Source organism: Lithobates pipiens, unplaced genomic scaffold, assembly GCF_037356315.1.
Source record: "Lithobates pipiens isolate NorthernLeopardFrog02 unplaced genomic scaffold, aLitPip1_a1.2 Scaffold_16, whole genome shotgun sequence".
Taxonomy (NCBI): domain Eukaryota; kingdom Metazoa; phylum Chordata; class Amphibia; order Anura; family Ranidae; genus Lithobates; species Lithobates pipiens.
Genome location: NW_027507748.1, coordinates 152,428,740 through 152,445,379, shown reverse-complemented (window position 1 = coordinate 152,445,379; position 16,640 = coordinate 152,428,740). Strand labels below are relative to the sequence as shown.

General features: G+C 44.8%; 1 protein-coding gene across 3 annotated transcripts in view; it reads left to right on the top strand.

The window, feature by feature from the left end:
• The window catches only part of LIMK1 (LIM domain kinase 1), a 200,607-nt gene that overhangs the window by 167,381 nt on the left and 16,586 nt on the right, over positions 1-16,640 (top strand). For 2 of the 3 annotated variants that reach the window (XM_077480638.1, XM_077480639.1), the window contains 3 exons: positions 8,643-8,774; positions 9,601-9,660; positions 9,826-9,891. In XM_077480638.1, coding sequence (XP_077336764.1) covers positions 8,643-8,774; positions 9,601-9,660; positions 9,826-9,891 — 258 coding nt within the window. The remainder of the gene's footprint in view (positions 1-8,642; positions 8,775-9,600; positions 9,661-9,825; positions 9,892-16,640) is intronic. The other variant, XM_077480640.1, reaches the window with a different exon arrangement.

Sequence of the window (16,640 nt, the reverse complement as noted above, 5' to 3'; positions counted from 1 at the left end):
TTTAAGCATTAAAATAATCACTGCTCCCGAAAAAGCGACCATTTAAAAAAAAAAATTTGCATTGATACATGTCCCCAGGGGCAGGACCCAGGTCCCCAAACACTTTTTATGACAATAACTTGCATATAAGCCTTAGAAATTAGCACTTTTTATTATGTTCTTTTCACAAAGACTAACAGTGTTCGTGTGTTCTGCCGAATTTTTTGCCTGTTCCCATGTTCTGCTCTAAACTGAACATTAGGGTATTCGTCCCATCCCTAATGATGACAATGATGTCTTCCCCCACCTCCTCTGTTAGCAGAGATAAGCACAGATAAGCATGGCAGTGTCCGTGTACCGATTCCTGACATTTGCTCTCCCGCTATGAAAGTCTGCATTACCCTGTGCCTCAAATGCTACCCAGTGTTCAAGCTGAGCTAGTGTGATTGCTGGGAAAAGGGGAGTGTACAGATGGGATGGGAGTCCTGTGATGTGAGGAATCCGCCTACCGAGCTCCAGCCTATAGACACTCCCACGGACTGGGGTTTTTCAGAGGGCAGTGCCCAGTAAGCAAGTGGTTAAAGAAAGGGCTAACACGTGGTGTATGTATCTCTAAATTTTGAACATGGGGTTTACATTTACTTTAACCACCTAACCACCTTACCTGCTGGCCATGGGTGGGCATCCCTGCTGGCCATGGGTTGGCATCCCTGGTGGCCATGGGTGGGTATCCCTGGTGGTCGTGGGTGGGCATTCTTGGGGGGGCTGCACTGATAATCAATCAGTGCAGACGCCCCTGTCATTAGAGCAGCCGATCAGCTCTCCTCTACTCGTGTCTGTCAGCGCGAGTGGAGGAAAAGCCCATACACGTCTCTTCCTATTTACACTGTGATCAGCTATGATTACACACGGCTGATCAACATGCCCAGAGATGCGGTGTATCAGACTGACACACCACACCACCGACCGCCATGCTGGGCGCACGCGCGATTGACGCTTATGCTGCTCAAGGTCATATGTCACCCAGTCAGGATAACGAAACCACTTTCGGCTTGTCATTTTACTATATGGCAGGTGGGAAGTGGTTAAATAACTGTGATATTATTGTGCTGGAATGTATTATTTTGCTGGGGATTATTGTACTGGGAGTTTTTGCTTGTTCTAACACTTGTCAGAGGTTATTGCTAGCCCTTATTCTTGCTTGGGGTTAATGTTGCTGACCCTGAAACTTGCTTGGGATTATTGCTAGCCCTGACATATGATGGGGGTTATTGCTGGCACTGACACCGATATTGGGACTTGTTTTACTCCTTCAAATTTGGTTGACGCCAAGGACGAGGCTATCCCAGACCTGGAATCAGGAAGTTAGCTCTGGAGTCAAGAAAGTCCTGTGCTAGTATGCATCGCTTAGTAGAACTTTATGTGATGCTTACCTGAAAACGAAGCCCTCCAGCGCCACACTATCACCGCTAAGAGGGCTGACATCTTCACCTGGTCTTCCTTCCTTTGCGGACTCCGGATGTGAGTGGCCGCAGCTGTGATGATGTCACTCTCATGCATGCGTGCGGAAGCCGCCGATTGCGGCACAGGACCGGCTGCATTTACAGTAAATATTTCCTAAATGATGCACGTTTAGGAGATATTTACAGTACCTATAGGTAAGCCTTATTATAGGCTTATCTATAGTTAAATAAGATTTCCCATTTCTTACATTTGTTTATTTGCATTGACTTCTAAAAGAAGCAACTCCCCAGATCTGCTCAGGCTGTATCAACAATCCTCAGATTTCAGGCCAGTTCCAGGGCTTGCCCAGTCCACAGCAACAGGTACAGTCACAGTTTATCTGTTTCTATCTGTTGCTGTTTATTTGTAGTGTGCGTGTTTTCAGTTATTTGAAGAACAATAATTGTGTGACGAATACCTAAAAGGAACTGCCTGAATAGATATTTGGGAGCTACCATGACTTTTTTAAAGGACAAGTTCACCTTTCGTAACATGTTATACCCATTATCAGGGTGTAACATATAACATGTTACAGATGCACCAGCCCCCACATCCCCCAATCCCCCGTTTTGAAGAAGATCACAATTTTTAAATACCAAGGTTGGGCGGTGATTCTTTCATTCACAGTTCTGTGAATGTGAAAACTACAAGTACATGGGTGCCTGAGCAACTAATAGATAAGCTGAGTCACTTGCTCCCCATGCCCAGGTATCTCTTAAATATTTAAATGAATTATGTACAATTGAGAAGAGGCAGAGTTTGCATTAGGAAAGCACAAGTTCACTGTAAAAAAAAAAATCAGTAACAGCAGTTATCAAATATCTAATAGTCCACAAATATGCTGGTAATCTCCAAATACACCAGAGTTTGTCTTCCTGAATATCCAGAGAAAATAGCATGATCACTCTTTCACAAAGCTTCCTTTTTACTATCCAGTTGTTAAAGCTGAACTTTAGAGTAATAAATAGATAATAGAGTAAGCTCCTACACAAAGGAACACTTTCACATTGAAATACTGCACAGATATATAAGAAATACACAAAACACTAAGGCCGCGTACACACGGGCGGACTGTCTGACGGACTTGGTCCGCTGAAACGTGTCCGTCCAACTTTGGTTTCAGCGGACAGTCCGCTCGTGAGTAGGCAAGTTGGACGGACTAAGTATGATGCATGCTCAGAAAGGATTTACACGGCCGAAGGTTGCATTGCAGTGTATTGGACGTCGTATTTCTAGTCCCGTCGTACGTGCTGTACACGTCATCGCGCAAGCTTTCAACGGACTGTCTGTTCATCGTGTGTGGTCAAGTCCGTTCATTCAAAAGTAGGACGGACTGTCTGTCGGATTGTCTGACGGACTTAGTTGGCCAGACAGTCTGCCCGTGTGTGCGCGGCCTAAGGTTCAAGTAAGAATACACAACTGGCATATCCCGAACTTCAGCTTTAAAAGTAGCACCTAAAATATGTTCCCAGACCTTGACCTCAGCATCCTTAGAGTACATGTCTTTGAGAAATGTGGGGTATTTATGATTTTTTTTCTTGTTAAATATGTTTTATTGGAAAGAAGTGGCATTTATACAAAGTAGACATAAAATTACAGCAACAGCCATATAAATATTATCAATAACAATGTCCTCAAAGAATGGCCGGCCAGAGAACATTAGAGCATAACACAATGAGCAAAAGATACAATATGTATATGAATCGCTGACAGGTTCATGAGTCCGCTTGAATGTTCATCCATTTGAGATCTACCGGGGTAGGATTCAGTGTGCCAGGTCATATGTTTGCGTGGGCTCTCAGATAATGAAACATGAGATGTCATACCATGTGAGGGGAACCTTTGCTGAGGAGTAGGGCAAAGTTTTGCATAAAGCCACCTTTCCTGATTTTAAAATAAAGAAAAAGGGGATCTAGAGAAGAGACAAGAGGAGAGGGTAAAGCATCCAACGGAATGGTCAAACTAACTTTCTCTTATATTCACCAACCGACACAGCTCCTCTCTTAGCCATTGGGTTGTTACGCCCACCTTTAGGAGAATACTAGGCATTACATGTTATGTAAAACACAGAATTTTCCAGTTCTGCCCAGGGAGCCGTCACTTAGGTAACAACCCTCCAGCCTGCCATGCAGTCATCAGTTTTATTTTGCCTAGTGAAGGAGAAGGACCTAGGAACCCGGACGGGCCCATCGGTCCGTCTTTTTTTCTGCAGAAGTTTGGCATTTTGCGCAAGATGATAGATCCTGTGATATGCTATCAACAGCCGGCTGGGTGACAGGCTGAATACCCTTATCCTTGTAGTCTCCCCAGCCTGGCCATTGAGTGCGTGCAGGTTGCAGCTCTGCGCTAGGCAGGCTACGACGAAACCTCAGTTCCAGAGGTGGACGTGAGCTTTTATGCTCCAGGGCACACATTTGACCAGGCTACTGATGTCTACTGTCACAGTGTGCCGGGCCAGCAGCCACCCCGTACTGATCGGAGAGTGGGTCTGTAATGGAATGTCTCCCAGCTCTTCAGGACTGGTAAGTACAGCTCTCCCTGCCTCGGTGGGACTGAGCAGCTGGTCAATTCGGAGGTCCCTCAACTCCCTCTGTTCTCTCCCTGTCCCTATCTCCCTCCCCCTCTCTGTGGAGGATGCTGCAGAGCAGTGTGTGTGTGTCTGTGCAGGGGTTCTCCGGGGAGGCTCTCACCTGGGGGGGGCTGCGCTGGCTGGCTGTGTCCTGGGTCCTGTTTTTCATGTCCCTGGAAGGTGCCTGTGAGGCTGTGTCCTGTGCAGCGCTGTTTTACTGCCATTGTTTCTCTGTCCTTCATGGTTTTTGCATCAGCGGCCATCTTAGGTGTGGGCAAGGGAAAGCATGCTCTCCTGTGCTTTGGCGGTCATTTTCCCTGTGATATGTCCTTATACTGGACACCGGCGGCCATTTTCTGGAAGCCTGAACATGTTTTTTCAGTGTTCTCTAGCGGCAGCATGTGCTTCTAATGCTCTGGAGGCCATTTCCCCTGTGTTTTCTGTCCTTATACTGGACGCTGGGCCAGGGGCGGATCCAGGGGGGGGGCAACGGGACAATTGCCCCCTCCGAAAATATCATTGATTGCAGTCCCCACCGAGTCTCTCTCTCTCTCACATCAGTATAATCAGCCGATCGGCGGCGCTGAGAGAGAGGGAAGATAAGATGGAGGGAGGAGGTGTGTGGAGCTGCGCCGCTGGCTAGTGTTCCTTGCACTGGTTGCTAACGCCTGTGCCGCCTGGCGTGTAGCAACCAGTGACGTCAGTCACGTCGGAGGCTGGAGCCACTGCTGAGGAGGAGGAGAACCCCAGCATTCATAGCGGAGCCTTCTTCGTTCTCCGCCCCTGAGTGGGAGTGTTGGCTCCACCAACCTCCTCCCTCCATCTTCTCCACAGCACGGCGGGAACACAGGAAGAAGCAGTGACTGTGTGTCACTGTCATCTGATGCTGCTGACTGCACCTGCAGACAGTGCAATTAACAGATCCCACTCATCTGCATTGCTTCTGCATGGGAGCCAATCCCCCCCACCAGAGCACCAAAATTATTATATAAAAGTGAGTAAAAGAATGAATGAATGTGAATGTGTAAAATTTCAAAATCTTGTGTTGCATACTGTCATTATTTATGGAAAACAAATACTGCCCTTTTAGTCTTGTTCAATCTAAACCCCTTCAGCTCCGGAAAGTTTTACCCCCCCCATGAACAAGCCATTTTTTGCGATACTGCTTTGTGTTACTGTAACTGACTGACAATTGCGCGGTCGTGCAATGCTGTAACCAAGTAAAATTGATGTCCATTTTTTTCTACTAATAGCACTTTCTTCTGGTAAAATTTTATATTTTGCAATATAAACATAGCGACAATTTTGAAAAAGAAAGCAATATTTTTAACTTTTTGCTATAAAAAAAAGTCTTCCTCAATTTAGGCCAATATGTATTCTGCTTCATATTTTTGGTAAAAAAATCCCAATAAATGTATATTGATTGTTTTAAACAAAAAAGTTAGCGCATCTACAAAATAGGGGATAGATTTATGCCATTTTTATTTCTTTTTTCCTAGTAATGGCGGCGATCAGTGATTTTTTTTTTAGCAGGACTACAACATTGTGGCGGACAGATCATACACTTTTTGGGGATCAGTGACACGAATACAGCGATCAGTGCTAAAAATATGCACTGTCACTTGTACTAATGACACTGGCTGGGAAGTGTTAACATCAGGGGTGATCAAAGAGTTAACGGTGTCCCTAACGGTGCTCGCTAACTGTGTGGGGATGGACTCACTAGTTGAACAGAGTGATCCGTGTTCCTGGTTAGCAGGAACACAAGATCACTCTATTCATCTCTGACAGAGCGGCGATCTGCCTTGTTTACATTAGCAGACCGCTGTTCCATCTCTGTGGGGAGCGATTGCAGGTGGCTGGAGGACATCACTTCCCGCTGATTGGCTCCCCCTCTGGCCAATCAGCGCATGTGCCTTTGCTGGCTATTGCACGATTCGCGTACAGGTACACGTTATTTTCTGGCAGTGCCCCTCCCGAGACTAGACTCTGGATCTGCCCCTGCGCTGGGCGACCATTTTCTTTGAGCCTGAGCACATTGCAGAGCGGTTTCAGCACCATTAGAAGCTGCTTCCACCAACACAGTGCTGATTCCTCTTCACCTGGGAGCCAACAGAGACTTCAAGCACTACCTGCTGGATAGAGCAGAACCCTTCAGGTTGGTGAGTCCTGTGGGAAAGAGCCCCTCAGCCAGCAGCAGTAAGGAGGGTGGAACTGTCATTGTCCTAAGTCCCCTTCGGGTGGCAGACATGGTAGGGTCAGCATGGCTTCAGAAACTGGTGTTTCTTCCCCCAAAATCCAGGCAATTGCAACCGGTTCGCCTGCGGAATGCGCAGTGCCCTTGGACACCTTGTCGGCGGTCCTCAATTCGTTCGTTGCCAAGATGGAAAGCGGTGCGTTGGCGCAAAGATGCTAAAAAGTGGCCCCTGCTGAGGCTGGTGACCCCTGCTCTGTCGTTTCAGATGACGCTGACCAGGACCGTTCGGGACAGTGAGGATGAGTTCCCGTTCGGGTCCATGGATGACAAAGCGCTTGTTGGAGCACTTATTACAGCTGTGCGTGATACCCTGAAGATTCAGGAGCCAGCAGATTCCTCTGCCGAGGTAGCGGTCCCTTTTCCCTGTTTCCGTATCTGACTTATTTTGACAAGTTCATTTATAAGGAATGGGGTCGACCGCAATGGACCTTTTCAGTCCCCAAATACATGGCAGTGTGTTACCCCTTCGAGGAGAGCCTTCTCAAAAAGTGGTTGACTCCTCCAGTCGTGGACCCCCCAGGATCCAGGTTGAACAAAGTAACCACGATCCCGGTTGAGGGGACTCCTGTATTTAAGGATCCAATTCACAAAACTAACGGCCTTGCCCTGCGAGTCGCCCTGGTCTGGTTATCCACAAGAATAAGGTAATGTTGCGTCCGCAACCGTCTTTTCTGCTGAAGGTGGTCTCGGCATTTTACATCAATGAGGACATTGTGTTACCATCTCTGTGTCCTAAGCCGACACATCCTAAGGAGATGGCCCTTCAGGCTCTGGACGTGGTTTGGGCTCTGAAGGTGTATTTGTCTGCCACGGGTCCCTTTCGGAAGTCCGACTGGCTGTTTGTTTCGGTAGCTGGTCCAAAGAAAGGCATGGTGGTCTTGTCGGTCACCATTTCCAGGTGGATCAGACAGATTGCAGTACAAGCCTACGCCTTGAAGGGGCAGGGGCCCCCCTTTCCGGTCACGGCCCACTCCACAGGGCAATCAGAACATCTTGGGCTTTCCAACACCAAGCGTCTGTTGCTCAAGTGTGTAAAGCGGTGACCTGGTCGTCTGTCCACACGTTTACCAAGTTCTACAAGGTAGACGTCAGTGCACCGGCTGATGCCTGTTTTGGCCGCAAAGTTTTGCAGGCGGCCATATAGTTGCAGTTGGGTATGCAATATTTTTCTTTCTCCTAAGTTTTTGGGCAAAAATGCAGTACTGTTAAGTTAATGCACTGTTGCATTACATTCCACAGGTTTTGGTGCGGTTGTGGGTAGTCACTCCTGTTGAGGGTACCCTGGTTTTGTGGTGGATTTTTTTCCACGCACTGTTGTTTTTTGTGGGTAAAGTTACACTAGTTCCCACTTGCCATGGTGGATTAAGTTTTATGCTGTTTTCCCACCCCTCGTTTGGCACTGCTTGGGGACGTCCCAATGGCGAAGAGAGGAGCTGTGTTGATCGGTGAATATAAGAGAAAATAGGATTTTTTGTACTCACCGTAAAATCCTTTTCTCTGCAATTCACTGACTGACACAGCACCCGCCCCTCTTTTTTCTCTTTACGTTATACTGCTTGTTGACGTACTGATGACTGCATAGCAGGCTGGAGGGTTGTTGCCTAAGGGACCACCCCCTGGACGGAACTGGAAAGTTCTGTGTTTTACAGAACATGTAATGCTTAGTATTCTCCTAAAGGTGGGCGTAACAACCCAATGGCTAAGAAAGGAGCTGTGTCGGTCGGTGAATTACAGAGAAAAGGAGTTTACGGTGAGTACAAAAAATCCTATTTTCTTGGCTATCGATTTGGACTACCTGGTTTCTAAGAAAAGGCAAGATCTCAGGGGAATCAGCAAAATCAATCCACGAACACCACACATCTTTAAATTTGGTAACATTATCATTGACAATGGCCAGCAACTCTTTCATTTCTCAACCCTGAAATGTGGTTGGTATCATGGAGGATTTTCAGTACCTAGCGAGGGGTATTTATGATTTTATTAAAGTATACCTATACTTAAGTAAGTGAATGTTCACATAGCTTAATGAACAAATAAAACTATATTCACTGATAATACCATTTATGAGTAGGGGAATAAAAACATGAATTGCCTTGTACAGGATTTAATGGTTAAACTGAAAACAGTTTCACTTTATTCACTTTGCTAAGTGAACTTTCTCTTCTCTATGGTAAATCATCCTAATGTAGTCAAGTAGATGATATAATAATTGTAAATATTTTCATGGAATAATAATTTTTGATGCACAAACTGAAAACCACTATAGAACTCTGCCACGAGTCACATAAACTGGTATCTAGGTAACTGTGTTTGTAACTTTAATTTGTATGACAGGTGAAGGTAATGCGCTGCCTGGAACACCCAAATGTGCTGAAGTTTATCGGAGTGCTTTATAAGGACAAGAGATTGAACTTCATCACAGAGTACATCCCTGGAGGCACCCTGCGAAGAGTGATAAAGGGCATGGTGGGCGTTGTGCATTGTTTTTATACCTTCATTCATTAAAAAAATCATTCATTGCTTGAAGAACACAAATGAATAGAGAAATGTAAACTATGGACTATAATTAACCCCTTTCTGCCAACATGACCCATATATGCGGCCTCCTGGCAGGTGCGCTTTAACACAAGAGGCTGCAAAGATGCAGCCTTATGCAAACAGTTTTCTCTGCTGAGAGTGCACACCCTGCATGCCACCAGCAGTCACCAACGGGGTCCTGAAAGCTCCCAATGAATACTCGAGATCGGGAGATTTCTAATCATGTGACTACTGTAACAGCAAATCACAGCATGCTTAACCCGCATGCCCCCCTCTGCCTCCTGGCATTTAGATGCCTTTAAAGGGCCGGGAGAGTAGAGCAGGAAGAAGGTAATATGTCAAAAGGCATTTTAAAGGACAAAAACACAGCAACCATTTATAGTTCTTCGAAATTGGCCTAAAGTTTGTTCTTTGTCAGAGTGGAGAGGGATAGAGCTTCTAGCAGGATTTTTCTTCTGTCTGTGTCCCAGCTGAGAAGATGTACCCTCACTCTTTGTCAAGATAGGTGTTTTTGTACAAGTGTTGCAATAACAGAAAGATAAGGAAAGGCTACTCACTGGGGTCACAAACAGAAATACATGGGGGCTTAGCCAATAACATATCTTTTCAGTTTTGGATAGAGTGAGGTACAAAGATGTGTCAGTTTTCATTATTTGTCTTTAAATGTATATAATTTACATTCAACTGATATAAGTGTACATAAAAATTGCGAGCAATAACGTGTCAACACTTATCTTTAAATGTATATCTGCAGGATGCTCAGTATCCCTGGAATAAAAGGGTCAGCTTTGCCAGAGATATAGCTGCTGGAATGGTGAGTCTTTAGTATGTATTTCAGATGTATTTCTTATTTTTGCAGAATCCTTCCTGTGCATTTGATAGTTACGGTACTCAAAACTTTAAATACATAATCCCTATTTTACAGGACCCACTTGTGTCATTTGTCTCCTCTTAAAAATAAAATGTTTTTGTTTTTCAGACCTACCTCCATTCTATGAATATAATCCATCGAGACTTGAATTCTCACAACTGCCTTGTGCGAGAGGTAAGATAAGATTTCTGTTAAAAACAAATATGACTATTTCTTTCAGAAGATGTGTTTGGGGTAGTTGGGTACAATTGTATCCCCATAATTATTAAACGATAATAATCAAGAAAATATGGGACATTTTAGGCATTATAATGACATAAAGATAAAGATGTATTTTTGTAAAACCAGTTTTATTGTTAACTTCATTAAAAAGGTAGAAAAACAACAAGAAGGATGAGTTATAATGCATTGTCATCAAACTCCCCACTATTAGCCACATATTATCACAGTGATTTTCTATACATAAAAAGCTAGTACTATGTGAGTAGAGCCCAAGACGTTTTCAGAAGAAAACTCTTCCTCAGACTTTCAATTGAGGTTCTGCATATAAAATAACACATCTATAGACTGTACATCAGACAGATTGCATACAAAAACATTATTAGACAGATTGTCTTTGAAATTGTGTTGCTATGTGTATTATCATATGGGAGCTTTGGATCACCATCAGCTGCTTGTAAAAACAAACACAAAATAGTCCATAACTCTGGTTCAATAGGAAAAAAAAAGAGGTAATGTCTCATCATCACTATACCGGTCCCATACTGGTGTTTGGAGGCTTCCCTCTGCTAAAGGGGTCCCAAAGAGGAGGTTTACACAGATCAGAAACCAATCCCAACCTCAGCTCATTCTGCTCACTCAGGTGCGTCTCTCTCTCTCTCTCTCTCTCTCTCTCTCTCTCTCTCTCTCTCTCTCTCTCTCTCTCTCTCACAGCCAACTGGTTTCTGTTACTTTTCTGGACTCTGATGCATCCAGGTTAACCCTTTCAGGTCCAAAGTCTCTATAATCAGTATTTGGAGGTTCTTCCCATCCTAAACTCTTTCAGTCTCTGAAATTCAGGGTCCCTAATAAGGACTTAGCAAGGGAGCACTCTTTTATCAACCAGACTACCCTGACCATCACTATGCATGAGTGAGAACCCCTCAGTACTCAACAATGACTGCAACCCATCCCTCTTAAAGGTGCAATATAACTGCTGTTCAGGACCCATCGCTGGCATCCTGTACAGTATACTTTATATGTATCCACATAAAGTGCCCACATATTATTGATGACTTCAAACTACTTATCAGCCAAGGATATATTTAAGAACAATTAGGGCTGAAGGGTCTATGAGCACACCTGAGCAGGGCACTTAGGCCCCCACCTGCCCATTAGAACTTCAGGAACATAATTACAGGGAGGGTCTGCATGATATAAAATAAAATTAATATATCTATATATTGAATACCAAGCATCTACATAAATGTAGCTTAAGGTTTTTTTTGTAGAGAACAGAGAAGGAAGGAAGGGGATAATATATTAATCTCCATATGGATAATATATGTAATAGTAGAGGCTATATAATTGGCTATGAACAAGGGGGCAGACATGGTGGTCAAGACCACTAGGCCAGCTATGTGGCAAAAAAATATACACTAGCACCTCATAGCTTTAGCAAGCTAGTAGAAAACCAATGAATAATATATGGGAGCCCATATGGGAAAATTATGGATCAATGCACAAATAATTTATGGTTCAATATAAAGGGGATAGGGAAGGCTTACCACAGCCCTTTATAAATTAATCACTCCCACTGCCAATTTAGCAACCATAGACCATTGCAATTACAGCAATAGGCCATGGCCCTGAGGGTATCATGACCCCTAAATCATATGCATACATCATACGCATCCAGCAAGCCACTTGGCATCATCACGCAGCTCAGCTCTCTTGTTCTCTGATGGGGATCCCTGATAAACAGCATCACATATCGAGTGACATATTCCACCGGCATTGGCATTCTCACCCACCCTTTTCCTCTCTCCCCTTGATTACACTAAGGGGGAAAGAGAAGATCCTCAGCCCAAAGGAAAACCTTGATAGGATTGGGGGAGTGCCCGTAAGGGGCAATAAAGTTGGGGAAATCAAAGGAAAGCCACCAAACAAACCTCCCAGAGACCAGACAGGTCCCAAGTGGGCCTATGAATAGATGAGGGAGGGGCCCTAGTATCTTCCAGTATATTCAGCAACATCATCTTCAACATTATATTTTATTGATATAGTAAAAGTGTTTTGCAGTGATTTATTAAAGGAAATACACCAGACACACACTAAAACAATACAAAAAATCAGAACATAGTTGGGGATAAGAGCCTCCCAGTTTAATGGCCCAGTAACGTCTGTGTGTCTGCCTGCAGGTAACACAGGTTTTTTAACTGCATGTAAACACAGGAACAATCAAAATTGGAGTGGTGCCTGCATTGCAGCTCAAATTAAAATTGGCCCTGCCTTATTTTTTCTGAAGACATGGGGATGTGGTGTTTTTTTATATAACTTATTTATTTATTTAATCAAAAATATGAAAAGGTATCTTTTTGAACCAGCAGCTGGAGCTTTAGGCTCATGTTTCCTAGAGTCTCCTCAGGCTTGCCGTCATGGAACAAAATTTCTTAATTCCCCCATCAACACATACAGTGCTGTTGTGGGAATCCCTCCTGCCGGCCATTGTTCTATTCCACCGGGAGAAGACAGTGATTATCGCTAGTGGCTGCTATCATCGCAAGAGAATCTGGGAGGCTGGTTGTACCCAAGTTGATCAATCAATAAACTTGCTACAGTCAACCTGCTCATTAAAGGAGAAGTTCAGCCTGAGCTCATTTGGCTGGACTTCTCCTAAGGGTCATAGGAGTGCAACCCGTTTTGTACTCCTGTGACCCGTTTTCAACAAAGAGCGGTCTGAAGTCCGCTCTGTGCTGACGTCACTGGAATAAGTGTAGGCACCGTGTCATCAAGACAATGAAGTCTGGATCCACCAGGTGCCTGGACTGATGCCCATCTCAGCGAGCCACTGAGAGCCTGAGGCGGCTGATCCCCACCCCTCCATACAGGGCCGCTGATAGGCCAGTACGACTGGCCCTGTTGTACCAGGCCCGGCCAGCAGGGGGGCCCGGGCAAGCTGAGCAGATAAATAATCTAAAAAAAAAAATCCTCCAGCCACGGCCGATCCGGCTCAAGTACCAACCAAATAGCCCCCACCACCCCCCAATTATTTTTACGTTTTTTTTTTTTTTCTGCAGATAGCTATCTGCAGACTAGGTGGCGGCAGGGGAGGGACTATTTCCTCTATTTCGGGTGCGGAAGAATACCTCTTCTGCACCCGCTCTTCATGCTGGCTGTGACTCAAGTCCCAGCCAGTGCGTCCTCTATCGTGCCGTCCCCCTTGGCGCCGTGGAGTGATTCCTCCGCTTCCTCTTGTGAGAAGTGCCAGTGAGGCGAGCGGCGGTGGCAGACTGGCGGAACACAAAAAATAAGTAGCTGACATGATCGCATCTGAATGGAATCATTTGTGGACAGTTGGACACTCCAGTCCAGGCAGCAGCGCAGCAGGATCAGGGAAGAAGTGCCTCATGGAGCCCAGCTAAAAATGACACAGGTGTGTGCTTGCTTGGGGGGTAATTCAAGATCTACTACTGATGCAGCAGCGTATATACATTATGGTATTAGCAGCATGGCTGGCACTGTCTGCAGCAGAATATGGCATTGGTGGCATGGGTGGCACTGTCTGCAGGTAGCACATGCGTTATGGCCCATAAGATATGTGCTGCCTGCAGACAGTGCCACCCATGCTACCAATGCCATATTGTGCTGCAGACAGTGCCACCCATGCCGCCAATGCCGTAATGTGCTGCAGACAGTGCCAGCCATGCCTATCACTTGTAGACAAACCTGCACTTTGTTTCAAGGCGGGGTCTGGGGAGGGGCTGGGGCAGGGTGGGGCTGAAGGAGGGACCATGGGCGGGGCCAGGGGTGGAGCTGAAGGGGGCTCCATCAGGTAGGCTGTACGGGGCCCCATGATTTCTATCAGCGGCCCTGCCTCCATAGCTCAATGCTCTAGTGAGCGTGGAGGAGCAGAGAGGAGAGCTGCTGCCTTTCACTGGGATCTGTGAGAACCGAGCCATCGGTGTTCGGTGGCTTGGTTCTCAGTATAGAGACACTGGGGGACAGATGCAGCATCGGTCCCATGCTGCATCCACCTAGGTAAGTATAAAAGGGAGGAACAATTTTAACGGTTCAAATCTCCCAACCAACAGCTAAATGGGAACCATGAGTCTTAGCAACCATTGTCGCTGTGCCGACAACAGTTTAACTGCAGCCAAGAAAGTTGTGCAGCCTGGGGGCTAAATATGCACCGAGAATGAAGTGTCCAGCATTGACAATCTGGCTCTAGTGCTGCCCCACACTCCTTGCAATAAATTCTTATATCTGTTTCCAATATGTACCTGAGTTTGATGTAGTCACCAACATATGTCATAAGAGGTACAACATTTTTATGATTTCCAGGGACAGTACTCTATGAATCCTCTCTCATGTATTAATTCTTCACTTAGATAGTAGCAATTTTAGTGAGATTAGGTTAGTCCAAACGTTGTTTTAGGGCGTGTCAGCCAACTTTATTTTTTTAAACACGAAAGTTCAAGCCGCTGCTCTTTTCACTGATCTCACAGACCATTCCAACCAGCTCTCCTGGCTCTCTGGGTTCTCCTGGCTCACTCAGCCTGTAGTTACAGCACCCTGCTGCATGAAACCCACTCCTTAGCCTTTCAGTAGGAGATTTCCTTGCACCCCAAGCTTTCTCATTTCGTTGGGACCTCCAGATTCCTGCAGTCCCCTGGACACACTTAGTTTTCCCAGCTTTCCCAGTCTTCTGGACTTGCATAGCAGCCTTGACCCTCTCAGGCCCGTGGGTAAGGAACTCCTCTAGCATGGAGTGCTGTCTTTCCTAACAGGAGTGTAAACCTGTCCCCTGATGGGAGTACACCTGTCTCCCAGATGGATCACACACATGTCTCCTAAAGGGAGCCCATACCTATGGCCAGGTCTCATTTGTATTGAATGCACACACCTACACACTCAGAAAACATGAAGGTCTCCAGTAACACCTGGATACAGGATTAAAGGCTTTGATCATTTCAGGACTCTTTCATGCCTTCTGACTCTGGACCCTGATCTGGTATTACAAAACCCAGAGAAAACTGAAGACCCAGTCTTCACTCAGACAGCACATCAAAACCCCCTCAAGCTGAACCCTGTGTGTCTACTTACTTCTTACACTCTCAGAAATTGGCAGGGTCTAGCATATATATATATATATATATATATATATATATATATATATATACATATACATTGCCACAAGCAATATCGGTGACTTATAAAAAGTTCACAGTTTTATTTCTTTCACAGATAAATTATAGATAGCAGTAAGCAGCTTGCATAGAGCTTGCTCAGCTTCTCATCTCGGTGACAATTAATCTCAGCTATCATTGTAGTCTTGCATCTTTTTCACATTCTGTTGTCCAGGGTAACAGCAGCATTCATTCCTCTATGTATAAGCTGAGCACAGGTGAAGGAATCTTGCACATACAGAAATAAACTTTGAATGATGAGATTCTGATATTACTTGTGAGTATAATTTAAAGGTCTTGATAAATGAAAAGGAATGCAGTGCTCCTGAGTATAGAAGTCCGCATTAAGGTGCTCAGGCTGTTGTCTCCTCCGGACAACACTTAGGCAACAGTCAAAATAGGAAAAGCTGGCAACTCCATGTCCATATCCAAATGTAAATGTTTATTGGTACATGTAAAGAGATACAAGTGTTGACGCGTTTCGGCACACCACCTTGGTCACGTTTACATTTGGATATGGACATGGAGTTGCCGGCTTTTCCTATTTTGACTATAATTTAAAGGTGCCGAGGGACACTTTCATTGTGCACTCCATGAATTTGTGGGTGAGCTGGCTGTTTCTTAGACATGATCGTATATGGTACATATAGTAATAAAGATATAAAACATCAGTTTAAAAAGTAAAAACCTCAAAAATGTTAACTGCTCCCAAATTGTCAGTTTGCACTGAGCCTGGCTGCAGTTTTGCACGCAAACACAGAGAAAATTTACATTAACCTACATTGCACATCAGAGTGAAAAGCATGTAAAGATGCATGCAGTAAATGCTTTGTTATGTTGTGCAAGTGTATATAAAAGAGAGAATCGATAGATGTTTTGCCATTAAGTAAATACAAAGGTATGTGTCTTCTTGAGGTTCAGCCATCTCTGTTGCTGGTGGACCATGTCTAGCAGAACTTGATGTCTTCAGTTTACTGTCCTCTTAAGCTGGCAGCCGCATATGTGAAAAGGGGAAAAAGATCATTGGAGAAACTTTCCAATATTAGATTCTTTGTTTAACGCAGCGCTCCACCCAAGAGAAGAAGCTCCCTTTGTTTGTAACCCTCCCCCTCCACTGCCACATTTGGCACTTTATTGGGGGGTACCTGGTTTTGACACTGATCTTCGACATTTTCGGCCCCTCCTCCTTCCCCTACTGCCTTCTGGGACACATGTAAAGGCAGGTATCCCAATACTTTTGACAGTATAGTGTATTATAAAGCAGTTTTCCTATCAAGAAAAGAGGATATCATAAAAAATTGAGAACCTACATCATCAGATCAAGGAAAGTTCACTCATAAAGTCTGTTTTTTAGTAGCAGATTGCAGATATATTCAAAAAATGCAAGCTTAAAAAATGTGTCACAACAGGCCCAATCCTTAGGAATAAAGTCAAGGGTGTTGTGAAAGGAGCCAAGCTACAGGTGAGGCAAGAATATTAGAAGTTGCCTAATATGCTGCAGTGTATAATTGTCGTGTCTTGAGTAGGCTAGTAGAA